Raw genomic sequence first — 26254 nt, 5'->3', positions numbered from 1 at the left:
AAACAAATAAACAGTCTTAATTTTACCTATTTAAGTGTATCTATACATCAGAAGTATAGTTGATATAAGTGAAACCCATCTTATGCCTTCTAATACACGTGTAAGCCGAAGAAGTTAGCTTAGCATAGGCCCATTATACTCAGTGACTTGTATCTTCCAGCAGCGGTAGTACCACCAAGTCCAGTTGCTCTTGTGCGCACGATCAATCCACCTCTAAAATCATTGCATGCCAGCTACAAAGACGACGCGTTGGCTGTGTACGCGTGGACGAGTGTCAATAATTTCAATATTTGCAAACACAAGGGGGCGTATATCCCTGCTTCGAAAAAAGGCGAAGCTTGCTGGGTACTTAGAGTGCGACCGTGCAAGTAAGCTCAAATACTACGGGCCATCTTCCGGAAGGTGATCGTGTAGGATTAAAATACATTTTCGATGCCCGAATTCGGCCAACTCGAGCGCAGTAAGCAAAGCATCATCCGAAGAATGAGTATCTAAATGGCATTCTAGACGAGGGCGCTCATGTGACAGCTATTCCGCCTCAGAAGATGTCCGCATTTATGCTTCTCATATCCAACGTGTTCCGCGTAAACAAGGTGAGGTTCCTGCACGTGCCTTACACCTTTCGTTAGAGCGCAGACATCTGAAATTTGCAAGATGTCAATATATGGTTGATGAAGACGTCGACGCCATGATTATTTCAAAAGCTTTATCGAACGTAAGCCACACATCACACCCGAAAGCGTTATCGACACACCGGCAGCGTTGCTGTCTTAGCTTTAGCATCAGAGGGAGCCGTTCGGCTCAAAGCGTCACTAATCCGAATTCCGCAGGTCACTTACAGCTCACAACCTGGGCTCAAAGTTAATATAGTATTTTTATGTTTCGAAACCAGAAGTGTTGTATTTAGTATTATTGCGGCCACGCTATCCAGGGGTAAATGTATCTGTATAACGATCTGGCATAGTTGAACCTTGTCAATGCATGACTTGTTACTTTCTGCCAATGTACTGATAGGTCTTGTTAACTCTCCGACTTATATACTAAGCGTTTGATAACTCTTCGGATTACTCCGTACCCCTGTGTGCTTCACAAGCCCCGTTACACTCTTTCCCACGAAGATGAGAACATTCAAGCTCTCGAAACTTCCTCAGTGAGGACACGTCTTGTCAAGACGGTGGAGATTACTACACCTCACACCAGCGTTGTACAGCCTTACAAACTCCCAAACGCCTACGCATCGTTGACGCTTAGCTTCTCGTCGTCGATACATGACCCAATGATCCCAGCGCACCGCGTATCTCGTTCTCAAGCTCGCGCTCCGCGCCTACTCCAAGTGATGCAAACTGCTTAGAGCTAGGCTCTGGACTCGTTTGAGCCGTCGTCAACAGCTTAGCGACAGAACACTCGCTTTACAAGTGATATGTCGGTGATACGATCCCACCACGGCGCAGACATTTTGTTCCATGAGCGATTGTTCACGCTTGGTCAAGCTTAAGGGCAACCTACTTCTAGCTCAATGGTCGAGCATTTATCTTGGAGAACCACAGGTCGGTGGGTCAAGCCCATAAGGGCAGAGCCCTCTCGTTCCATGAGCTATAGCCCTAGCCTGGACAAACTTTAGAGCATTGCCCTTGTAGCTCAATAATTGAGCGTTGGCTTTAAAAGCCACATGTCGGTGGTTCGATTTCACCCGGGCGCAGCCCCTCATACAATGAGTAGTCCGTACTCGGACAAGCTTACGTAAATCACACTAACCACTTAAATGCTAGAGCGTCAGCTTGGAAAGCCGACGGGCAGTGGGTTCCCCGTCCGGGACACACCACTTTCGTTATTACCGCGCAACCACACTTGGATCAAGCTCATCGAGCAACTTATTATGAAACAAATATGCGTCTATCAGGACGCTTGTGTCTCAATAATGTTCAGCACGACACAAAGCACATATTTCCTTTCGGACCACGTCCCCAGCACCACGAGGTCTCTCCTCCCCCTGCTTCCGCTTTGAGCACCGCGCATACGTACAAGATGGCTGGAACAGCCATTGGTCAGCACCTCAGCTCAACTATTGACCTGTTCTCTCCCACTCTGGCGGGAGGCGCCCAGCGCCTGGCGACGCTGTCGCACGTCATGAGGGCGCCAAAGCACTGGATGTGCCCGGTCGTCAGCGTCCACGACGTCAGGGCAATCTTGCCGGGGAATAACCTTAACCTCCCATGGGTTCTGTGGGTGAGCCACTTCGCAAGATACTGGGTACGCCCCTGGCGTCTACCCCGTGCTCCACGTGATAGTAGAGCTCGGTAGCGCTTCGCGCAGAGCGTGGGGAGACCTTAACTCAGCTGCACTCTCGCGGAGAGAGTCAGCTTTTGCCGGAACGACATTTGCGTCCACACGACGTCTGCGTAAGCGACGCGAAATGTCCACATCCACCGCCCATCGGTCGATAATAAGCGTCTATCCACTTTCTGGATGGATTACAGTCACTATAGTTGACGCACAACCAGATCTCGGACCTTGTGTGTCCTGCATCCCGATAACTTTGCTACGCGGCCTGTGGCTCTACCCCTTTCTATTTTTAGTCTGCTGTGCGTCACGGTGTAGGCACCTCAGTCCCAGCCGCGACTACTCGTCTACCAAGATATAACAGACATACGCAAGCGTAAGCCCACCACGGCTGATGTCCTGCCCTCCGTGGTTCTTCCACCTGCTACCTTGCAGCTGTCTCTAGCCCATCCATCGTTGGCAACAACGCCTCCGCTCTCACCTGAGCGGGGACTTTATATGGCTAAAGCAAACCAACAAAGATCACCGGGCATGCATTTTCTTTGGAAGGTTGCGTCCTTCGAAACAACGTCCCATACTCCTTCACCACAGGGCGAAAAATCTATTAGGATCGATCATCCACTTCTTGCGCTCAGCTACTTCTTGGTGTCCTCTACGACCGCGTCATCCACGGCGGACGAGGTGTTCAACCCCTCTGAGGTCTTAGCATGGCCACCTCGCCTAAGGCGCCTACCTTCAAGACTTCGCCAAGCTCGTCAACGGACATCTTGTCCAGCTCTAGCAGAGCAACCATAGCGGTCAGGACACACGGCGGAAGTCGCCTTTGGCCTCCCCCGTCACGCCATTCACGAGTGTGTTCAGCTGTTCATAGCAATCACGTGGAGCCTTACCGCTCGTCACGCTGGACACCTCGTTTGGAAGCCGTCACAGAAACCCTGCGTCTGCTTCCTCTTAACATCCGCGACCGTTCCCGGCAGGGTGAGGGAGGCTGTTAGTGTATTGGTTATCCACTATAAAATATATTTGGGGGGAACTAACCGCTACAATCGGCCTTGCTGCGCTCTGGGCTTCAAGAAAACATGACATTAGAACAACACCGTCCAGTAGCCGGAATATACAATGCGATCAACAGTGCGGTAGTACAACATACGTACATTGTGTTCAGTTATCCACGTTATGTTAGCGTTTGCTGTTAGCTCCTACTTCAATCGTCCAAGGCGTCGGCATCCACCCAGCACTTATCACAAGCACATTTATACCACGTCTCGTCTCCGTAATGAACCGTTATTTGTGCCCCAGCCTTCACGTTTTCTATCATTCGCACCAACACTTTCACATTTCTCCTACTGTGCAACTCCACGAACACGGCGTTGGGCCCGCACGCATGGGAAATGAAACGTGTAATGCTGCCAGCATTCACTGCTTCGACGTTCACAAACTTGTTCTTAATCGACCGCACGTTGTAGAGCATAGTGTAGCCACTGTTGTGTTTAAGCGCTTGGTAAGGCTGTCCTTTATCCAAGCCGTCGTACTCAAGCAGAACGCCCGCGTACTCGCCCACAACATCGCCCACATCCAAATCAGCAGTTGTAAAAAACACCTAGTCCCACGCGATGAGTGTCAAACAGCTGGAGAGTAGACCGCACAACAGGAGCGTTGTTGCATCGGGCATTGAGATTGCATGTCTTTTTTGTACAGCTAACAGCCGATCCCACGTTAGCGCAGGTATGCACGAAACAATCTCCTAAGCAGCAACATGATCCGTAGTCTCCCACGTCCTTGAATCTAATCTTGGACGGATTTAGGCACTCGCCAATCTTTTCACGTCGTCGGGCCACTCAACCTCGGCGGGGAGGTGATCTATGTCCTCGTCCGGCTGCGAGAATACTGGGCGCCGTTCGTGAAGATTACAAAGAGGTTCTAGCACTCCAGGCATTCGTAGGATAGCCTGTACCTTGTGCGCTTTTAGCGAGCGTGCATGATAAATCTCTGTGCCACTGCGGGTGACACCTTACTTCAATTGGTGGCGCCTCTTTTTAGATCGAGGTACACTCCAAAGGCCAGGGCGTCGCTTCGCCTGATGGCGTATTTTTGAGCGCTCCCACCGCGTAGGAACAGGTTTGACGTACTCGTCAGCTTCAACCAGCTCTAAATCGGTAAATTGTGTAGGATTTGAATGCGTCCTTGGCTCATCAGATGGCTGCGCGGATTGGTCAGCTTCTTCACCAGCTAAGGCTCCGTCATCAAGTGCACACGCGCGGATAGCCTGGGCGTTCAGCTCTCCATGACAAACCTCAGACGTAAGATCGATCACAGACGATTCGCCGGCTTTACGGTCTCCAGTAGGATTTCCCTCACACGTAGCACGTTGGATATACGTATTTGATTCACTTTCGGGAATTCTTTTGCGTTTTTCGTATGTTTCCACAGCTCCGGAAGCGTCGACACAGTCATACTCCCTTGGCGACGGTGATTGGTCGACACATTGAGCCACTGAGGTCGCACCGGAGGTGGGTTCGGCCTCACCTCGCAGTTGACCCATCGTAGCATTAATTGCATCACTCACAGCGCTCGACATAGCCTTGCACAGAGCGCTTGCCATCATCAGCCGGTCTATCTTGCCGGCCTCGAGCTGGTATGACCGTAATTTGCGCCATTTGACGTGCTCTAGGCTTAGTTCGCACCCCAGAACGTCGCGTCTGCGACGCATGAAGTTTGTGAGGGGCAGCGATTCTCCAGTGTCAATAGATACTGGCAGCTCATTTCCAGGAGTATCGTCGACACTTAGAATCACTGCTACTCTAAGGCCTCGTGGGTCGCCCGTCACAAAGCACCTCGAGTAGTACTCGATCTCTTCGCCTGCCGCGAGTGTCTCCGCAGGGAGCACCTCACCGCTGAGATCCGGCATGTTGCTGTATGGATCGCACAGAGCAACGCTCACTCTCCTCGCTTCTTGTGTTTGAATTGCAAGGCGTTTGCAAAAGTAACAGACCATACAGTTACTTCTCCAAGTATTACTTCTGCTACTTTTCTGGTTTTGCAACTTCTTGATTACTTCAGTTTACTACTTTAGTGTCACTTTAGGTCTTAGGATGGGGAACACGAGCTGTGCAATTAAAAAGGCCGCTCTGTGTGGTTTGTTTCTGTATTACCATATTGTACTGTATTGTGTTCAAATCTTCCCGGAATTGTTGTGTTGAAATGATTTAGTCATGTGTATCTACCATTTTCTCCGCGCAACCCTTGTCGCTGCCTAGCGCACTGCACAGGTGCGAGCTTCCCGGCTTTCCGGACTGGAATCCACTGGATGACCGGTCTTGCAGGGCAAGAACTGCCTTTCTTTTCCGTAACACAATTGTTCTCTCGGAGCGCCGTAACTCTTAGCCAATCAAATTGCAAAATTTTCGATAGGGTCTTCGAGGTTGGAGCGTATTGCGCCAGCAACAAGTCATTCAATGCAGTCTACAGTTGCATAACAAATCTGAATTCCACAACTGTGGTGCGCATCACGACCACAGTTCTGTGCAACACCGTTTTCTAGTTAAAAAGAGACATTTCCGCCAGGTTGCGGATGATTATTGGCACTTCGTCGTAATTATGATTACTGTCGTAAATTAAAAGTCGATCTCATTTTCTTTCCCGGGTAAAGTTTCCCGTCTAGACGACGACTTACTATCGACATTACCGGTAATGTAACAGTCAAACTGCGGGAATCGATCTACCGTATTGCTAATGCTCTGGTAAATGGCGTGTTTAAATAAACCAAGCTTCAACGTACATCACACAGTATCGGTGTACAGATCAGATGGATACTGTCGTTAGTTTTGTAGTGCTACACGTCTTACACTCATATTTTATTGTTGTAGATCCGGTTGATGATGTCGCTAATAATACCACCTCGGATGTAGTACATGTAGTCGCTCCTCAAGGCTCGGCAGTAGGGGAAAATATCTGGCTGAGGTGATCTCACTTCGCAAATTTCTCTCAAGCGCGACTGTCGTAGCTACAGTTAAACACGTCATTCAAGATACCACCTTCATTGTAATATTGATCTCCTCAACGTGATGAAGCTACGCGAAGGAAGAACCAGTCCAGTGGTTACCGATGATGATTACCATGCACTCAAGACAAGTAGATCTATCGGACACCGGTTCTCTGAAGGGGACTCGATCGAAGCTGAGTCGAAAGAGAATCCACTGGATACGGCCGGGATTCTGTCGGTCATGACAATCTGGTGGCTACATCCTCTTCTCAGGCGTGGCTTCGAGACTCCTCTCGATGAATCTAGCGTCTGGGATCTTCCTGCTGCCGACCACTACAAGAGAAGTTTGATTCATTCTACTTCTCCGCGACCAAGCCAAAAACAGGACGCCAGGATTACGATGAATTGCCAGAGCCGCCTTGGGAGTGTGTAAAGCGCACTTGCAGCGTTGCCTTCGGGTGCTACCTTGCGAGTGCCTGTCTCACTTTACTTCAACCATTTCTGATCAGGGCCATCATCAAAAACATCGAAGGTGAAAGCAACATGTTTGGCATTTCAACGGGATACGTACTGGCGATACTACTGGGACTAGCAGCCTTCTGCGGGGCTACGGCTATTAGCGTGGGTCAGTTTCTTGTCACCCGAGTTTCATGCAATGCGCGTATGATTGTAATTAATTGTGCCTACCGGAAGCTGCTGCGTTTGTCAGCCGCAGCACGACGAACGATGGATACCGGAGAAATTCTAACGTTTATCGGAGTCGACAGTGATCGAGTGTCAGAGGCGTACAAACTTGGAATTTGGTGCATTGTCTCGCCCCTTATGCTTGTCACCGTGAGTATTTTTGTCGGTCTTCAGATGGGAATGACTGTTGCATTAGCTGTGGCTATTACCAAAGTGGTCATCGTGCTCAGTTCTCTTTCCCTGGCAAAACAAATTGGAGCTTACCGTCGCCAAATCTCCAGCATTGGTGCGAAACGTTTGAAAGTCACGAACGAAATGCTTCAAGGCGTTCGAGTGGTGAAGCTCTACGGCTGGGAAGATGTGGCAAACAACTTGATTCGTGATATTCGAGAGCAGGAGATTCCTTGTTACGGAAGTTTAACCATCTGCGTCTTGCAAGCGCAGTGCTTATATTTCTAGCGCCCACTCTTCTTAATTTGGTTTGCTTTCGCAACGACAATCATAGTCGGTGATGGGCTGGATGTGGCATCGGCCTTTTTTATTGTGGCACTTACGACCGCATGTCGAACTCCGTTCAGTGTCTTTGCGGATGCGTCGGTTCAGTAGCTGAAGCTGTGGCACACAAAGCGTTTGTCAGAGTTTCTCTCGGCCGATGAAGTCATCGACAGCAGCGGCAACGAAATAACTGGAGGACAAGAACCGCTAATCTCGATAGAAGGTGCAGATTTCAAATGGGACGACGAGTCTGCAATACCAACACTATCCAACATCAACCTGACACTCATGCCTCGAACACTAACCATTGTAGTCGGGGCGGTTGGGAGTGGCAAGTCCAGCCTCGTCAATGCTATCCTGGGAGAGATGACACAAGTCCGTGGAGTGCGTGAAGTTCAGGGCAGTGTAGTATATGCAAGCCAGCAAGCGTGGATCCAGAACCAGACAGTACGCAACAACATCCTTTTTGGTGAGCCATACGATAAGGATCACTATCGAAGTGTACACCAAGGCGTGTCAACTAGAATCTGATTTTAAAATGCTGGGCCAGGGAGACCAGACAGAAATTGGCGAGAGGGGTATCAATTTGAGCGGTGGACAAAAGGCGCGGGTTTCCTTAGCTCGTGCTATGTATCGAGCTCGTAGATTCGATTTCGTGGTGTTGGATCCGCTGAGTGCGCTCGACGTACATGTGGCGAATCGAGTTTTTCTCGATGGCATTGATGGCATTGCGCAGGATAAAACTCGTGTTTTAGTGTTAAACTCACACTACCACTTGTTGCGCTTTGCGCACAGGATATTGGTCATGTCCGACGGAAAGATTGTGGGCGACGGCTCTTTGGCGGAACTCGAACGGGACCTCTCGTTCCTACTGACACCACCAACGAACAAAGCAAGTGATGTATCGAATGACGAAAGCATCGATCCAAGCGCCAAGGAGCCAGTTTTCGATGGGAGTAAAGTAGCCGACATTGAGAAGGTATCGTCACGAAAGCTGGTCACTCAAGAAGAGAGGCGAATAGGTTCCGTTCGCATCCAGACGTACCTCGACTATCTGTCTGCTTCCGAATGGGATGGACGAGTGCTTTGCGGGGCCATTGTTGCTCTCTTTACTGTTGCCCAAGCTGCCCTGTTTTTCTGCGATTGGTTTCTGAGTCAATGGTCTCGAGGCTCTGTAAACTTATCGCAAATGAGCTCATTGGGCGTTTACGCGGGGATAGTTGTGATTGCGTCTTTGCTTGTCTTCGCACGATGCCTCTTCTTCATCCGGACTTTCATGACGTGCTCGATTAAGATTCACCTCAAGTATCTTCGCAAAGTGCTGGCTGCGCCGATCCCAACGTTCTTCGACGTGACTCCCATTGGACGAATTCTGAATCGATTCTCAAGAGATCTGGACGAGGTTGACAACCCGTTGCCGTACTGGGGGATGTGGCTCCTGCTGTGTGTTTTCCAAGTGGCGTCCTTCATCGTCTGCGCCGCTTTAAATCCATTTGTACTACTCGTGTATCTTCCCGTGGGCTATGGTTGTTGGTTTGCCGCGAAGGTCTACTTATCTTCAGCTCTTGAGCTAAAGAGGCTTGACAGTGTGACGCGATCTCCTTTTCTCAACTTGGTGTCCGAGACGATTGCAGGGCTGGACACAGATCGATCTTACAACATGACTGGTGCTTTCGCAAAGCGATGCGAAGAACTTCTCGACAACAACATCAAGTTCAACTTTATAACGCAGGTGGCATCCCGATGGTTTGATATGCGGACAGATTGGTTTGTATCTGCCATTTTATGCTCCGTTGCTCTTCTAGCTGTTGCGAATAAATCGACGATGGGAGCTGCCGCTGCACGCCTGAGCTTAACCTACGCAGCACAGCTGTCGTCCAGCTTCCAGAGGATGACGACGCTTTCGACTCGTGTGGAGAGCATCATGACGTGCTTTGAGCGTATTGCGCACTACGGCTCACTTGACGAGGAGGGAGACGAGTGCGCTCCTACAAGCAAAGACGCCCTTTCTCCAGAGTGGCCTCGCTGCGGCAGTATCGTCTTTGAAAATGTCACACTACAGTACCGAAGAGACCTACCGATCGTACTCAAGAGCGTGTCCTTTTCCGTTAAAAGCGGCGAAAAGATTGGAATATGCGGTCGAACGGGGTCCGGAAAGAGCTCACTGATGAGTGTACTCTTTCGCGTCGTGGAGTTCCCGAACAGCGGTCGAGTTCTCATTGACATTGTGGATATCTCAACTATTACACTGAGTCAACTACGCTCGAAATTGACAATTATTCCGCAAGATCCTATGCTGTTCAGTGGCTCGCTGCGTTTGAATTTGAGCCCACATGCGGACAAAAGTGACACGGAGTTGTGGGAAGCGCTGCGTAAGGTGCATTTGCATGGCACAGTGTCGACGTGGGGCAAAGGACTTGACTTTGAGGTGGCCGAGAAGGGCGACAACCTGTCTGTTGGACAGCGACAGCTACTTGCATTGCACGAGCGCTCATTCGGGACAGCAAGGTGATCGTGATGGACGAGGCCACTGCCAATGTGGACCAGGAATCGGACAAGTTGATCCAACAAACAATGAGAGAAAGATTTGGAGGCGGTGGCCAGACAGTGCTCTGTATTGCACACCGTATCGACACAATTATGGACAGTGACAAGATTGTGGTCTTGGATGCAGGTGAAGTTGTGGAGTTCGACACTCCGAGTGCACTATTGCAGATAAGTAATGGACACTTCAGATCGCTTGTTGGTTCTACCAAGGCCCCTATCATCGAGTAGACCAGCTGTAGACCACAAAAAAAACGTAAGAATTTTTTATTCGAAACGAAATAACAACGATGATTTTGTCGTTCTTAAAAAAAGTTTTACATCTGACATGAAACGTAGATTGGAAGTAGCACAGATTTTTCAAGCTAGCTTTATAGCGACAGATTGGCATGCTTCGCCACTTTGCTTTCCAGATGTTGGAAACCGCATTCAGGTTGAAGCAGAATGAGTTCTTTACATCGTCTTTTGGAACTAGCTAGCAGAGTGATGGTCAGAAAGGCAGCCCAGTGCGGAATCGCCGCACTGCTGCCAGTCCGAAAGTTTCCTTTAACCCAACAAGTTGTGTGTGAGTGCGCTAGATCGTGTTCTGTTAGGGTTCTGAGCCCAAATACAAGCAACCTACAGCGCTACACGTTAGTAAACGACACTCAAGCAACAAGATGTCATCCTCAAGCGACTCCGAAGACGACCGACACAGCAGAAAGAAGGACAAGAAGTTCCACATCAACTCATCCGGAAACCCAGTGAACTGGGGGGGAGAGAATTGGCCTTTCTACAAGAAGACCATGGTGGTGGCATTCCAGAAGAGTCTGCTGGAGCAGATTGCTGTCGGCAACGTGACAGAAGACGCTTCGTGGAGTCAAGACCAGAAGGATGAGCACACAAAAAAGCAAGCGAAGATCCAGATGCTGATCTTAGACTCGCTGACAACGAGGCTCACTCAACAGCTGATGGACCAGGAGACTGGGACCGATATGTGGGCGGAACTGTGCAAGATCTACGAAGGGAAGAACAACGACGCCACCAAGGCGCAGAAGGTGTATCGCCTGCAGGGCGAGCTACACAGGACTCACCTGCGCGCGAATGGTGACGTGCGAGGGCATTTGTATGCGATGTTTCGCATTAGGAACGAGCTCGCAGAGCTCGGATCACCATTGAGCAACCTTCAGATGGTCGACATGTTGCTGCGAAGCCTGCCAGCGCAGGTTTGCTACAACGAGCTTCGTAGAAAAGTGCTATTTAGCTCGAATATGAGCCAAGTACACACCCGCTCTTGTACGAGAATTGATTCTCACCGCTGAGACTCGCAGTAAGGACTGGGAGAAAAGTGCATTTGGCAATAACCAAGGCAAGAAAAAGCAAGGCAAGGCTTCTAGCGGACTGAAGAGTAGTCAGAACAAGACTACGGGAGATGCAAACAAGAAGAGAACGGCAAAGGCAGACGTCGAGTGCTTCAACTGCGGTGGTAAGGGCCACTACAAGCATCAATGTCCGGACCTGGAGGACAAACCAGGGAGAAGAAGAGTGCAAAGGCAAAGATGGCACGGTCTGATGTCAAGCCCGCGGCTCAAGTTACAGCGGATGCGACCGTTGAGGATACACGCATGCACAAGCGTGAAGTGGTGTTGGGAGAAGTAGTGAAGCGAGTGGCGAAGGACTACGATTCCAGTCGTTGGTATTTCAACAGTGGGACCAACGCCCATATTGTGGCGAGCAAGGAGTACTTTACGGTACTGAATAACATGGAAGACAGCGACTGGAACCCGACAATTTCGGGCTTCGCGGACGGTGTCGACGCCCAAGCAGAAGGCTTTGGGACGATTTTGCTCGCGACCATGATAGACGAAGAGATGGTATTTGCTTTTGTCGAAGATGTGTTATACGTGCCGAAAGCTGGTTGTAACCTGTTCTCACCTGGACAAGCACTGGAGCAAGGCTTCAAGATGTCGTGGGATCAGACGACACTGCTATTTGGTATGTCGAAGGACAACACGGAGGTAATTCGAGCAAAGCATGAACATCGACTGTGGACATTTGACGCGCACAACATCGGTGGCGTTCAAGTCAACAAGAAGTCTACTGCTGTTAGGAAGCAGGTAGTGGCAAATTTTGCGGTGACGGATGGAGTCGAGGACATCGACGTCTGGCATGCGCGTCTGGGGCACACATGCCCGGAGTACATTCGCCTTATGGTCGGCCGTGGATTGGCCAAGGGCATCATGCTGAAGAAGCGTGGGAAGATGGATTGCGCTGACTGCCATTTCGGCAAGCAGAGACGCAAAACCTTCCGAAAGAAGTTGGAGCGGAACATCGAGAAAGTGAACGACTTAGTGTTTGCCGATTTACTGATACCTGGACTTCACAACGGCACACAGTACAGTGCAGTGTTAGTCATAATGGATGGTTTCTCTCGTTTCATTACGACATACCTGCTGAAGTCGAAGACTGAAGGCGAGGTGAATGGATACATGAAGCAATACATTGCCTGGGCCGAGCGGCAACACGGACGTCGTGTTGATACAGTGATCACTCGACGGTGGGATGCTGCAGCTCGTGGCGAGAACGATGCCAACATTGGGCCAGTGAAGCAAGTTCTCACGGACAAAGGCAAGGAATTCCGCAACAACTCAATGGAGAGCTGGTATGCTGAGAAAGGAATTGTCCACACGAAGGTTGGTCCAAAATCTTCACAGCTGAACTTGGTGGAGAGGACACATCAGACACTGATAAACATGGTCAAGACTATGATGCACGACTCGGGGCTTCCGAAATCGTTTTGGACGCATGCTCTACAGACTGCGGTCTATCTAAAGAATCGAGTCTTCTGTAAGGGAGCAGGGCGAACCCCGTACGAGATGATGTACGGTACGAAGCCAGATCTTCATCACATCCGCGCGTTTAGATCTCTGGTGTACTGTCATACACCGGCCACAATGCGCAAGAAACTAAGTGCGAACTGCAAAGTGGCTTTTTTGATCGGCTATCAAGAAGATGTTGTCAGTGTACTTCCCTACCGAGCATCAGAAAGGCTTCGTTGCAGATGTGAAGGTAAATGAAAACATCAAGTACAAGGACCGCTATGGGAGTGCCTTCAAGTCGAAGGTGAACAAGTGGCTGCAGACTTTCGATGAGTTTGTGCAGGATGGTGCTTTCGATGATGCAGAAAGTGATAGTGATGAAGCGTCTCAAAGAACACAGATCTAACGCACTCACACACAACTTGTTGGGTTAAAGGAAACTTTCGGACTGGCAGCAGTGCGGCGATTCCGCACTGGGCTGCCTTTCTGACCATCACTCTGCTAGCTAGTTCCAAAAGACGATGTAAAGAACTCATTCTGCTTCAACCTGAATGCGGTTTCCAACACGCCCTCCTCCGAAGTGAATCGGTCACTGAGGAAGATGCTGCTTAGACAAACCGATCATGGCGCACAATACCTCGAGTCGCTCGCCAGCCAGTGCCTTTGTCATTATGTCGGAAGGGTTCACCTCAGTTTTGACCTTCCACAAATCCACGGTTCGTTTAGCTACTTGGTCTCTGATGTAGTGCCAGCGTAGCTCGATGTGTCGCGTTCTGCGACTGTAGGTCGGGTTCGTCGCCATAACGTAGGCGGCCTGGTTGTCAATTCCCATGCGAAAATTGGTCTTCAAGTCTGGGAAAACTTGGATTAGCACGTTGCGTAATCCTTGGCCCTTCCATACAAGCCTCGCACGCAGCTACGTACTCCGCCTCTGCGGTAGATTGAGCAACAATGCTCTGGCGCCTCGACGCCCAGGATATCGCTCCACCGGCCATACAGTGGACAAAACCTGTTATGCTTTTGCGTGTATCGGGGTCGTTCCCCCAATCCGAGTCACAGTAGCCGTCGATAATTAGTTCCTTGTCTTGCTCTGCTGCTTTGGCACGGGTGTACACTATCCCTTGGGTTTTGATTCCGATTAGGTACCGCAGCACTCTCTTGGCAGCGCCAATGTTCTGCTGCGTAGGATTTTGAACGTAGCGACTGAGTTGTCCAACAGCAAACGCTAGGTCTGGGCGAGTGCAGGTCGTCAGGTACATTAGCGACCCTACCAGTTCACGATACGGAAAGTTCTTGCCGTTCGCAGCCACTTGCTTGCGCTGGTTTGTGTCAGTGTCCTTCACGGTAAGACGCAAAGTCGTCTCCATCGGGATCCTACTGGAATGCGCACCACTGAAGTGAAAGCGCTCAATAATCTCGTCACAATACTTGGTCTGGTGTATTTTGATGGAGTCCTCACTCTGTTCCACCTGCACGCCCAAATATGTGTTGAGTAGACCTTGGTCCTTCAAACCATAGCTCTTGTCCAGCTTCTCAAACATCTTCTTCTTAAATTCTTCACTCTTGGTCGCGCACAAGATGTCGTCGACGTAGAGGAGAACCATGGCAAACTCGCCATCTTTGTTGTAAAAGTAGAGGCATGGCTCAGTCTTGCACTGCTTGAACCCATAGTTCACGAACCAACTATTCACCTCTGAATTCCACTCTCTTCCGGACTGGCGTAGTCCGTACAGTGCCTTGTTGATGATGTAAACTATCCCGCCATCCTCGCAAGGGTAGCCCTGGACTTCCTCCAAATACTGCTTTATTCCAAGCGCAGCATTGAGGTACGCTGTGTTTACGTCGCCCTGGTAGATCACTAGATTTAGAATGATGCATACCGCAACAAACATTCTGAATGTCGCCATGCGTGCAACCGGTGAGAATGTGTCCGTAAATTCGATTCCGAAACGTTGCTTACCTCCTCGGGCCACGACACGTGCTTTGAAGGTCACAATGTATCCTAAATGATCGGTTTTCACGTCAAAAACCCACATAGTCTTGATAGCATGCTGTCCTGCTGGCATCTCTGTTCTTGGAATCTGCAACAGCACGTCCTTGGACTTCAGTGAAGCCATCTCCTTGTCCATAGCCTCCTTCCAGAAACTTGCTTGCTTTGATCTCATTGCCTCTCTGTAGTTTCGTGGTATCTTGATGTCACTTGCGCGCAGTCCACCTTTGCCACGGCGATCTACATGCAGTGCCTTGAAAGCTGAGTACACCGCAAAGTCTTCGTATCGTTCGGGTTTGCGAGTATTTATAACTTCGCGCAGTCCTGGTCGTCGTGCTGCTGTTGCACGCTTCGCTCCGACCTTGGTACGCTTCCGGTCTTGCGCACGGCGAACTTCTTCATCTCTCGGATGCACCTTGCCCACTAGTAACTGCTGAGGAATCGCGAGAACACCACCTCCGGGTCCTGGTGGATCATCCATTTCATCACTCATGCCTTCATGGGCGCCTTCTATTTCGTCACTCGGGTCGAACAAGCAGTCGTAGCCGTTGCATTCGCTCTCCTCGCTATCATTTACCGGTGCTAAATCCGACACATGACTAACGTCCAGTCCATCATCTGTATCAAACTCATGCCCATCATGTTCATCAAATTCAGTCACCGACTCTGCGTCATTGTCACTTAGAGAATCTCCTACTTCCATCTGAGAAACATCAGCCGTGCGATTATCGTGGTCGTCATCAACTTGAGAATCCTCATCAACTTGAGAATCATCTTCGTCATAACCTTGATCATCACAATGCTCAACAATGGTTGTATTTTCGCCCTCCTGCGTATCTTCGAACGCATTATCGTAGTCTGGAAGCGAGTTGTTCTTTAGGATGTCCTCCCTTAATCGCTCGTCACGTTCACCCAGTGTACTTCTCGGCGTGTTGCTCGATGGCTGGTCGTACTTGGGCAAAGGACTTGACTTTGAGGTGGCCGAGTAGGGCGACAACCTGTCTGTTGGACAGCGACAGCTACTTTGCATTGCACGAGCGCTCATTCGGGACAGCAAGGTGATCGTGATGGACGAGGCCACTGCCAATGTGGACCAGGAATCGGACAAGTTGATCCAACAAACAATGAGAGAAAGATTTGGAGGCGATGGCCAGACAGTGCTCTGTATTGCACACCGTATCGACACAATTATGGACAGTGACAAGATTGTGGTCTTGGATGCAGGTGAAGTTGTGGAGTTCGACACTCCGAGTGCACTATTGCAGATAAGTAATGGACACTTTAGATCGCTTGTTGGTTCTACCAAGGCCCCTATCATCGAGTAGACCAGCGGTAGACCACAAAAAAAACGTAAGAATTTTTTATTCGAAACGAAATAATAACGATGATTTTGTCGCTCTTAAAAAAAAGCTTTACATCTGACATGAAACGTAGATTGGAAGTAGCACAGATTTTTCAAGCTAGCTTTATAGCGACAGATTGGCATGCTTCGCCACTTTGCTTTCCAGTTGTGGGAAGCGCTGCGTAAGGTGCATTTACATGGCACAGTGTCGACGTGGGGCAAAGGACTTGACTTTGAGGTGGCCGAGAAGGGCGACAACCTGTCTGTTGGACAGCGACAGCTACTTTGCATTGCACGAGCGCTCATTCGGGACAGCAAGGTGATCGTGATGGACGAGGCCACTGCCAATGTGGACCAGGAATCGGACAAGTTGATCCAACAAACAATGAGAGAAAGATTTGGAGGCGATGGCCAGACAGTGCTCTGTATTGCACCCCGTATCCGACACCAATTATGGACAGTGACAAGATTTGTGGTCTGGGATGCAGGTGAAGTTGTGAAGTTTCGACACTCCCGAGTGCACCTATTGCAGATAAGTAATGGACACTTAGATCGCTTGTTGGTTCTACCAAGGCCCCTATCATCGAGTAGACCAGCTGTAGACCACAAAAAAAACGTAAGAATTTTTTATTCGAAACGAAATAATAACGATGATTTTGTCGCTCTTAAAAAAAAGCTTTACATCTGACATGAAACGTAGATTGGAAATAGCACAGATTTTTCAAGCTAGCTTTATAGCGACAGATTGGCATGCTTCGCCACTTTGCTTTCCAGATTCACAGCGCGTGAAGAAGAAATAGGTACCGCCATGTGCACCAAGTTTATGGACCACATCAACACTGCTCGGCACTCATCAAAAACAATAAAAACCTCGCTTTAATGACCAAGTAATATTTCAGCTGACAACACAAAAGCATGAACCCAAATCGAGACGAGAATGTGGTTGGCATCCAGGCGCTCAACAGCGAGAACGAGGCCACTCGATTCGATGAGGCACTAAACGGTTACTTCCGTGTATCTAGCGTCACCCATAACCGGCCCAGAGGCCGCGGTGGGCGTCACAAACGTTTTCAGTCTGCCGAAAACGACCCAGAGAAATGTCTAAAGCAGCTCAAGCAAATTCTACGCGACGCAGAAGCCCCAGTGCAGTCTCAATACATTCGAAGACTCCACGCAGCGATCCTGCACCAACTTAAGCGCGCAAAAACGTCGCCTACTGTCTTCTCCAGGGTCCGTTTATCATCTTAATCTTTGTGCCATTTCTACTATTGACAATTCCTTAAAAAAATATTTATTTTTGCAGGCGGTACAGCTTTGTCAAGAAATTTTCAAACGATCGACAGTGTTCCGAGCGCTTATAGCAACACAAACGTCCTCATTCTTTGGCCAGTTGCTGCTAGCAGCAGGTGAAGACCCGAATGGCAACGTGTCGAAAGCTTTAAGAGCCAGAAATCGCGACTCGCAGCAGTTAACGATGGTATTGGGGCTGATTGAGACGTGGAAACAGGACTTTGGGGACAGATATCCCTCCATAGTGGCAGCGTATAGTGTGCTAGAGGGTAAAGGGTATAGATTCCCTCATGAACGTGAGAGACAGCAAGAGGTCAGGGAGCGAGAAGTGAACACGCGACGACATCGAGAGCGAGTGAGAAATGCCAAGAAACAACAGCGAGATCGAGAGATGAAGCGGTATGTGCCAGAGATGGAGCAGGTGCTGGTCGAGATGAATCGTGTGTTCGAGATCTTGGTGCCGACGCTGGATGCCTTCCACATGGAGGACGATACCGAGGAGAAGTCGACTTTAGCCTCGAGTACTGTGAATATGCCTCTTAGTACGGAACACAGTGATGAACGGGGCAATGCTGAAGAGAGTGGGAACGATGATACGCTATGGGCAACAACGCCAGTAGATGCGGAAGAGCAGGAGGATGTCGAGTGGGAGAGTGTGGGAGAGGAAGGAGACGACGCCTTCGATACCAGCGAAGGCGAAGTTGCTGAAGATGGCATGGATATAAACGACATTGTGCAGGCCTATGGACTCGGTAGCTCGTCGTATCAGCTGACAATTGAAGTGTCCAAGCAGGTATGCGAGGAATCTTCGGAGAACGACGCACTGTATCGAACTCTAGCTGACGGTGCATTGCGCATACGAAAGCGTTTTAAACCATTATTGGACGACTGGGAACAGCACTCTACGTTGGAGGTACACGCTCCATCCGATTCTTTAAATTTACAGCCTCAGCGTGAGGTGCTACAACGGATTAATGACCTCCGAGATCGAATGACACATACGCTACTAAAATGGGACGATCTCGTCCACGACTCGAAGAAATCCAAACGAGATGACGCTATTCAGTCGGCGGTGGTATCGGTGCCCCTGGATTCGTATAACCTACCCACTAAACGCAAACGACGAGCGTAACTGAAAGGTTAATACTTGCAAACTTGTCGAGGCAATTAGAACGTAACCCTCTTTTACACGATCAATAAAGGTTAAACGACTTTATTATCCAGTAACCTTTCGATTATTTTGAATCGAGTTGCGCTTGGGATATTTTGACACCAGCATCAGCGGCGCGCCAAGCCCAGCAAGAAAAATGAGCGCCTTCGCCCGCTTGGGCAACGGCCTGTCATCCTTTGCCGCGTCGAGAATCTTTTGTGAATTCTGGTTGCTAAGCTAAGAGGACGCATGACGTGTGTGGCATACCAAGCAGACCCACTCTTTCCTCATCATTCGTCTTCTGGATTCCCCTGAGATGACGAACATCGGCAATACGCTCGGAATTTGCAAGATCGTCTGAGTCGATTAGTGGATCATGTTCAGCGGGGACAAACTCTATCGCGTTCGCAACGGCCATAACAGCAACAATACCCAGGTACAAAGCCCGGCTACTGTACTAATCTTTACTGTAACATGATTAGTCTAATTCGTGTTGAGAGTGCTCAAAGCATCTTATGATGAGTACATGAAAATAATCTCTACTTTGTTAAAGCCGGGCCTTAAAATGATAAATTTTGGGGCGCTCGACGAGGTGGTCGCATAATAGTGTCCAGGAGTGTAGGTGCTTCCTACAGTACCATTGTATACAGCATAGGAACAGCTTACACTTATACTACAAGTTACGAACGAACTCCCGTTTGTTTGTATCTTTAAATTCGCTTGTCTTTTCATTCTTGAGTAATTAAGGACAATGATGCAATTACCAGCTTCTAAGCTTAACACTATTTTATCGCATTCCTATGGTCCCGTCTGAAGTAGTAGTGTAGGAATTCTACACTGTAACCGGAGTTTACTGCTAGCTACAATATAGTCAAGCGCCCTGAGCTACCAGAAAAGTCATCTTCATCTTTCACGTCCAGCTCTTCTGCAGCACACACAACTTGTCCTTTCTCCGCGATGGCCTTGTACATGTTTACTTGCACATCAGTCAGTACACATGTGATGCAGGAGGAGGATGTACGATTTCCCATGTATCCAGGATAGACTTGCCATCGAAGAAACGCCTATGTGTTCGCTCATTCAACTCGTGGAGAGGTCTCAACTCAACATCAGCAAAATAATCTGGTAAGGGAATCTCGGTCTCATGCCTTCCAAACTTCGTACGGTACTTTTATCGATAAAATTGAAGACACCCCCCATGGTTGGAGCATATTTATAACTCCAATTAAAGTCGTAGAAGCTGGCAAGATTTTGAGCCAACGCTCATAAGATATTGCTTCAGTGTTCATTCCATTGCATCGAAGATTCTTCTTGATCGATGCAACTTGCTGTAGGACCGACAGCACCACCAGCACGTGTATTTCGTCATCGGACGGCTGCGGCATACCTTCCGTCTCCTTTTGCAGAAATGGCGTTTCGACGAGCTAGATTGTTTGGGCTGGTTTGCAATAAAGTAATGATAAGCAGGCGCGTATAGCGAATATTACACCGCACGTTAACTCTCATCATATTGTTGCTCTCTTTGCTATTAAAAAAATGCAAAATGCGACTGCGTTGCTACAGCTGGGTGCTGTATCCTGACAGCCTAGGGCTTTCGATGGAAGGATCAAACGAAACTTGGCTCAGCTAGCTTCAAACTCGACAAGTTTGGCGAGCGCCGCCGCGTCTGAGGCTTTGTAGATGCTGGTGTCCACATACACAGGGAACGCCACCGCCGTGTTCATGCCCTCTGTCTTGGATGGCATCTTCGTCGCCATGAATGTGCGAAGCTGAGCCTCTGTGAGGGTAAAGTCTTCCTTCTTCGACAACGCCTCTACTAGCTCGGGCAAATAGGCCAAGTAGTCTTTGTTTTGCCCCTGTAGCTCCACGCTGTCGCCGTGGTCTTCGCCGTCCCAGAAGACCTGGTCTTTGGTGAAGCGAATTATTAGCGAGGTAACATTCACCGCAGCGTCGTAGCAAGTGGTGTCTTGTGCCAGCTTAGCAGCGCTAACAGCTTCGTCAAAGATACTGCCGAAAAGTGTTTTCCATTCACTCACAGATCTGTACCAGAAGCCAATACTCCAGAGTGATGGAAGTACATGCAGCTGGGCCTTCAGCACCTCGGCATTGTTGAGTAAGCTCGGGGAAGACACGATCTCAGTTTCCATTTTGATCATGGCGACAAACCCGTTTGGGGGCAGTGAGGTCAATCCCCCGGTTGCTACGCGAGAAAAGATCTCGTCCATTGTGACAAGCCAGTCCACGACGTTGCTAGCACTCGATGCGCTTGTGATTGGCGGTACTGCGCCAAATTGTCCGTTAACAATGTCGCTCGGATCCATGTTGAGAATACTAGTTGGAGTTGCGGCGAAGCTGGAGATCAGCGCTGACTTTGCCTGGGAGATGGCAGCGACAGTGGATACTATCACGGAGATAGCAATGATCACCAAAGACTGCCAGAAGCGTTGCATCCTTGAGAAAAATGAAACCCAGTCTTTCGTGGCGGAAAAATGGGATTTGGACGCGACTGTTCACTAGATCGCCGACAGAGAAAACGTTTTCTCTGTATTCTAAAACTGTAATGCAACGTGACTTTTCAAAGAGTAGTTATATTAATAGAGGGGTCACCAAGTGGAGCTCTGGTGATGGGGCGTTTCACGGGAAAAACTATTATTAATAATAAGGAAGCTCTAGGCTCCCAAATGTAGAGCAAGGTCAATATCGTATGCTGCACCCAAATGCGCTTTGCCCGTGAATGAACAACTACATTTTTATACGTCCTAACGTGCGGTATTGATTACTTAAGTACCGGTATATGTATAAGGACTCCTAACTTCGGATTAAAATGCAGCATCGAAAATAGATAAACACACCATGTTATTAGTGCAAAACGGATTAAGCTTATGTTGTTATTTTGTCACCCCTCGAATAAAAAATCAAGGCGGTTTGGATAATAACTCGGTCACTTCGTCATTGTATGCGTGTATTACGGATTCATCCATATCGATAACGTCACCAACACAACGGTTTAGATTGACAGCGTCGACTCTAACCTGTCGTAGTAGAAGTGGTCGAATCGGCTGGCGCTTTCTTGTCGAACGCCATCTTGTAAGCGCCGTACGCGGCCAAACCGACACTAACACCTAGGGTAATCTTGGCGAACTGGCGCAGGCGAGGCCAGGATTTGGGGTTCTTCTTTACAGTATCCGCAATTTTAGCTGACACTAAGGCCGTAGATTTGTCACTTAGTGCCTTGCCTTCCTTCTGAAAAAACCCAAGGATGTATCTCATGGTATGAGCTTCGTCTCCCCTGGCCTCCTTCACCATAGCCGTCACCTTTGCCACTTCATCATCAGTGAGTTTCGCACTGGCCTTCGCGAGAGAAGCGAGATCGAGAGCTTTCTTCATTGCAGCTTCATCTCCTTTAGCAGCAGTGACCACCTTCGCCGCTTTCTTCAGCAAAACGTCAGCAACTTGACCGGAGACAAATTGAGTAGAGGTTTCAGCAACTTTTTTTTGTTAAGACGGCGACCGATGGTATTGTCCTCAGCCATCGCGTAACTGGAGCAGCATGCGGCCAAGATGCCCACGAGCAGAGCAGCCAAGACAGTGAATCGCATGATTTCGTCTTCTGCCAGGGGATGCTATTGCCGAGTGAGTGGAATCGAAAATGATGATGAAAGCCTTACTGTATTTACGGTCTCCCCGGAACATTCAAATCCTGAAAAGAAAAGGCGAAGATATATGCTGGCGTCACATCATCTTCATACTACACGATTTGTCTGTAGTGTTTGAAGATGATGTGACGTCAGGTAACGAACCCTTCCGTAGTCATAGCGCCCGGAACCAACATTGTATTCCTAGATAAATGTGTTCCTGTCGTGGGGTGCAGCCAAGTGTTTCTTAAGTACATATAAACCCTTGTAGTCATAGCGCCGGAAACCAGCATTTTTTCCCCGGCTAAGGGTATTCCGGTCGTGGGGTGCCTCAGCCAAATTTAAATTGCACGCTGACAGAACACGGCCTAAAAGGCCGTGTTTCTTGCATTTGCGGACCGTCGGGCTCTCCCTGTTTCTTGTTTTATTAGTATCAGACTATTGTGTTGCTGATCTCACTCAAAACCCTCCCACATTCTTCAATTGAAACAATTGGCGGGACCCCGGGGTCACGCAAAAAAAACCTTCGGTATTGGGAATTATTTATTTTTGGTTGCCTCCAATGTCTGCATAACTGACGCAAACCAAGAAGAGCTCCTATTTCTCTGATCGCGATGGATAGACGTCACGGTGGTAAGTTTGAGTCGACAAGGCCGCTTCGAAAGAGAAAGACAGGAAATCAGCTGCGTACTCTCGTGCTGTACAGCTGCTAGGAGAAGAAACAGTTGTGAAGATGAGGAAAGACTGGGACTCGTTGGATACAAGTCAAGGAGGTACCGAATGGCAACAATCGGAGGGTGTTGTGCAACAGATACTGCGGCAGGGTCTATCGGAGCGTGTAATTAGAGCGATTCTTCCTGTAGGCGGCAGCCGTATAGCAAGACTGAAGAAAATGCAAGAGACTGGTGTTGAAAACTTTCATACCAGACGCGAACCTTTAGCCCCAGCTCATGCATACAGTGACGAAGTTTTAGAACGTTTTAAGACACATTGTTCGGCTTGGATATTGGAGGATGGCTTTTCGTGCGCACACCGCAAACCGCGGCAGTATTTTACCGAGCCAAAGGTCACGTGGATAGTTATCCATTCTCGTTATGAAGATGACGTAAGGCGTAAGCACCCAGACGCAAGAACAATGAGCTACTCTCGCTTTACACAATACGTACATTACATTTACCCTGGCGTGAGACTTACGAGAACCGCTGAGGATCTTTGTGACTGCTGTGTTCGCCTCGATATTTTTCTTCAACAACCCGATCTATCGGAGGATGAGATACAAGCAATTTTACTCGAGAAAAAAACACACATCGACGAAGCCATCGCCCAGCGCCGATTTGTTTCTTCCTTTATCAAAGAATACATCACTTTACATGCACCTAACCAGTCGATTCCGAATGAGATTATTCCGGACACCGTTGATTCCATGCCCGGTGATGAAATTCGTTCTGAGGGTGATGAACATGTACACTGTCGTGTACAGATACAAGCAGATGATTATGGTGGAGGAATTTCGATGCCGTACTACGGCCATTCCCGTCCGTCTGCAGACTATTTCAACAGCAATTTAATGATTCAAAACTTTGTCGTTGCCGACATAACCCACGGAATCAACAACGTTTATTTCTATGATGAACGTGGCCAAGACAAAAATGCAGATGTATTATGCAGTCTCCGTCTTTTGTACCATTTAAAAACTATTCAACGCAATGCATGCAATGGCGTTACTGCAGCTGAAGTGAGTTTCAGCTTGCTGGACAACTGCGTTGGTCAAAACAAATCCAAAGTAGTGATGATGTTTTTTGCAATGCTGTCGATTATTATTCCCTACAAGAAGGTAGTATTGTGCTTCCTACTACCTGGTCACTCGCACAACATAGCCGATCGGGTGTCGCCGCGCCACCCGCGGCCTCAATTTGTACACACCAATGGATTTGGTTAAAAAGGTGAATGAAGTTAAAAGTGTCAATGGAATATTTATCGACCACAACGCTCCTGATCGCCCATTTTTTGTCGAATGGGGAACTCTTCTCGCTAAAGATTTTATGCCCCCACCTGCAGGCTACACAGCAAATTATCTTTTTGGAATTGACAAAGGGATATGCACTGTAAACACGCCGGATGATGAGGCTATCGTTTTTGCTACGGTGGACAGCAGTAATGTTAGTCGTATCCAGAATGCGTTGTCGAAGCTATTTGGATCAAACGTTCATAGTATTTGGGAGGCTTCACTATCCAGTGTACAGCTCCTCGACACCCCAAGAAAGAGCTGTCAGCCAAAAAACAGAAATCGCTCTCAGCGAAGTACTTCTCCATCCCAAAGCAGTACCTCAGTTATTATCCAGACGTACCTGAAGCTATTGCGAATGCGCGAGTTGTGCAGACCGACGACGAAACTTCTGCTGCACGTCCAGCCCATCGGCTAAACGCAATTCAGGATGGCCTAGAAAAAGAAAAGAAACATCGCTGCGGTCAAACCAACCGTCCATCCTACAGTTCTTTAGCTCGCAGCGGAAGTATTAGGGTGAGCAACATGGTAATAAATAATATACACGTACCGAGTATTACCGGTTTGAGATGAGGGCCCCGGGGTCCAGATGGGACCCCAGGGTCCAGATGGGACCCCAGGGTCCCGTTAAATGTTTCAATTGAGCTAGTGCCACCGAGATGCCAGTCGAGCTTAAGTCTGCATGCGTCCAATTAATTGTTCTGTGGGTTCGAAGTGGTGACAAAAAGTAAAGTAGATTACCGGTACGGGTGACGCCCCCCCCCCCCCCGAGACACTCTCGTACCAGGGTTAGAGAACAAAGCGAACGAGAGCGAAACAGCGCACGGTCGAGGTGAGGTTTGAGTCTTCGTAAATGATGCGGAATGGTGGAAGCAACTATGATTCTCGGTTTTAGACCGATGCTCATATTATTAGGATTACCTTGGGTTTCTTTAGTTTATATTTATAATGTTCTATGTACCGAATTCTTCATCTACCGGATTCCGGATTTAGCAAATTTACACTAATAATTAAGGGGCATCCCAATTATTGGCCTGCCCTCTTTCAGTAAAAACATGTTTTTGCAAATCTCAACATGCTCGCATTTTTTTAATCAGAATATATATTTTACTTTGACCAGACTGGTCACCAGTGCTCAATAACCACAAGATTAGCCATCAGCGGCACCTGCCACTGACAGTCTGCATTTTGGCTATACCGGCGTCAAACTGCATCGCCATACCTTGCAGATAAAATTTGTTCTTAATTGCCTGTTCGTATTGTTGCTGAAAAAGCTCCACGGCATGACGCGAAACAATATTGCAAACGCTACTAAGATCACTGTCGTATGTGCTGTTACTAGCCGGCCGCCGCCGCTGCGCGGCGGAGTGGCATGGTTTGCTGGGGATGAGGTGTCCGCAAATTTAAGTGCTTTTTTACTGTCGCGTGCTTTGTGAGCTTGGCTTCGTGTACTTAACCACTTACATGTCCGTAGTCGCATCCGGCCCCATATAATATTGTGGTTTGGAGCGTACTACAGTTTGGAAGTTGTGTCCTTCAACGGCCCATGCTCTTCCGTGCTCTTCCTGGCTTCGTGGTTCCCTGCTCACCCGTGGTTCACGCTGCTTAGTGGGTATGCGCCCTCTCTTTTGGGCTCATGCACTTTAGTACGGCCTCTTTCCTGATAGCTAACTATTCTCTGCTCTCAAACATTTACGTGGGTTGCACCGGTTTCGTGGTATATGGTCTTTCGTTAGCGTTGGTCTCTCATCGCCTGTATTCTAGACGAAGGGTGATATTCCGTGGTTTGCTGTCTCCACGTAGTCGAGTTATTCCGTAGCCCGTGTATCGTGCTCTCCTCGTGGGATTCCATCGACCGCGTTATCATGCGTGTAATCGCGGTGTGGTAATGTTGTCTATGGCATTGTGCTCGCGAAGTGGACACATGCCGTTGCCTCGGTGTTATCGCCGACTACAATGACATCTGCGCTACCACGGTTTAGCAATCTTGGACGCCGCTCCCACGGGATTTTGTGGGCTGGAGCGCGCGAGCCCTGGCAACTGAGTCCTAAAGGTAAAA

At 48.8% G+C, this 26254-nt stretch overlaps 4 protein-coding genes and 2 non-coding genes across 6 annotated transcripts; 4 read left to right on the top strand and 2 right to left on the bottom strand.

Annotated features, from left to right (window-relative positions):
* The first annotated feature begins 1627 nt into the window (after window positions 1-1627).
* On the top strand, window positions 1628-1699 carry PITG_28392. The gene has a single exon. It is a non-coding gene; the product is annotated as a tRNA-Leu (tRNA).
* An 889-nt stretch (window positions 1700-2588) lies between these two features.
* PITG_33051 lies at window positions 2589-2664 on the bottom strand (the record flags this gene model as incomplete). Its single annotated transcript, XR_009934445.1, has 1 exon — window positions 2589-2664. It is a non-coding gene; the product is annotated as a 28S ribosomal RNA (ribosomal RNA).
* A 5143-nt stretch (window positions 2665-7807) lies between these two features.
* Window positions 7808-10216, top strand: PITG_15023 (canalicular multispecific organic anion transporter, putative; the record flags this gene model as incomplete). The annotated part of the gene is made up of 5 exons (XM_002898158.1): window positions 7808-7940; window positions 8062-8342; window positions 8421-9233; window positions 9312-9892; window positions 9946-10216. 5 exons carry the CDS (start codon window positions 7808-7810, stop codon window positions 10214-10216), a joined length of 2079 nt encoding a protein of 692 aa, XP_002898204.1.
* A 6814-nt stretch (window positions 10217-17030) lies between these two features.
* On the top strand, window positions 17031-18537 carry PITG_15022 (uncharacterized protein; the record flags this gene model as incomplete). The annotated part of the gene is made up of 5 exons (XM_002898157.1): window positions 17031-17129; window positions 17190-17345; window positions 17419-17862; window positions 18037-18058; window positions 18101-18537. The coding sequence occupies 5 exons, from the start codon at window positions 17031-17033 to the stop codon at window positions 18535-18537; spliced, it is 1158 nt and encodes a 385-aa protein (XP_002898203.1).
* Window positions 18538-20177: 1640 nt separating this feature from the next.
* PITG_15021 (uncharacterized protein) lies at window positions 20178-21076 on the bottom strand (the record flags this gene model as incomplete). Its single annotated transcript, XM_002898156.1, has 1 exon — window positions 20178-21076. The coding sequence occupies one exon, from the start codon at window positions 21003-21005 to the stop codon at window positions 20178-20180; it is 828 nt and encodes a 275-aa protein (XP_002898202.1).
* A 2249-nt stretch (window positions 21077-23325) lies between these two features.
* On the top strand, window positions 23326-24137 carry PITG_15020 (cleavage inducible protein; the record flags this gene model as incomplete). Its single annotated transcript, XM_002898155.1, has 3 exons — window positions 23326-23604; window positions 23671-24077; window positions 24134-24137. The coding sequence occupies 3 exons, from the start codon at window positions 23326-23328 to the stop codon at window positions 24135-24137; spliced, it is 690 nt and encodes a 229-aa protein (XP_002898201.1).
* Window positions 24138-26254: the final 2117 nt, after the last annotated feature.

Source organism: Phytophthora infestans, genomic scaffold (genome assembly GCF_000142945.1).
Source record: "Phytophthora infestans T30-4 supercont1.38 genomic scaffold, whole genome shotgun sequence".
In the NCBI taxonomy this organism is placed as follows: Eukaryota; Oomycota; class Peronosporomycetes; order Peronosporales; family Peronosporaceae; genus Phytophthora; species Phytophthora infestans.
Note: the sequence above shows the minus strand (reverse complement) of the source record. Positions and strands in the feature narration are given on the sequence as shown.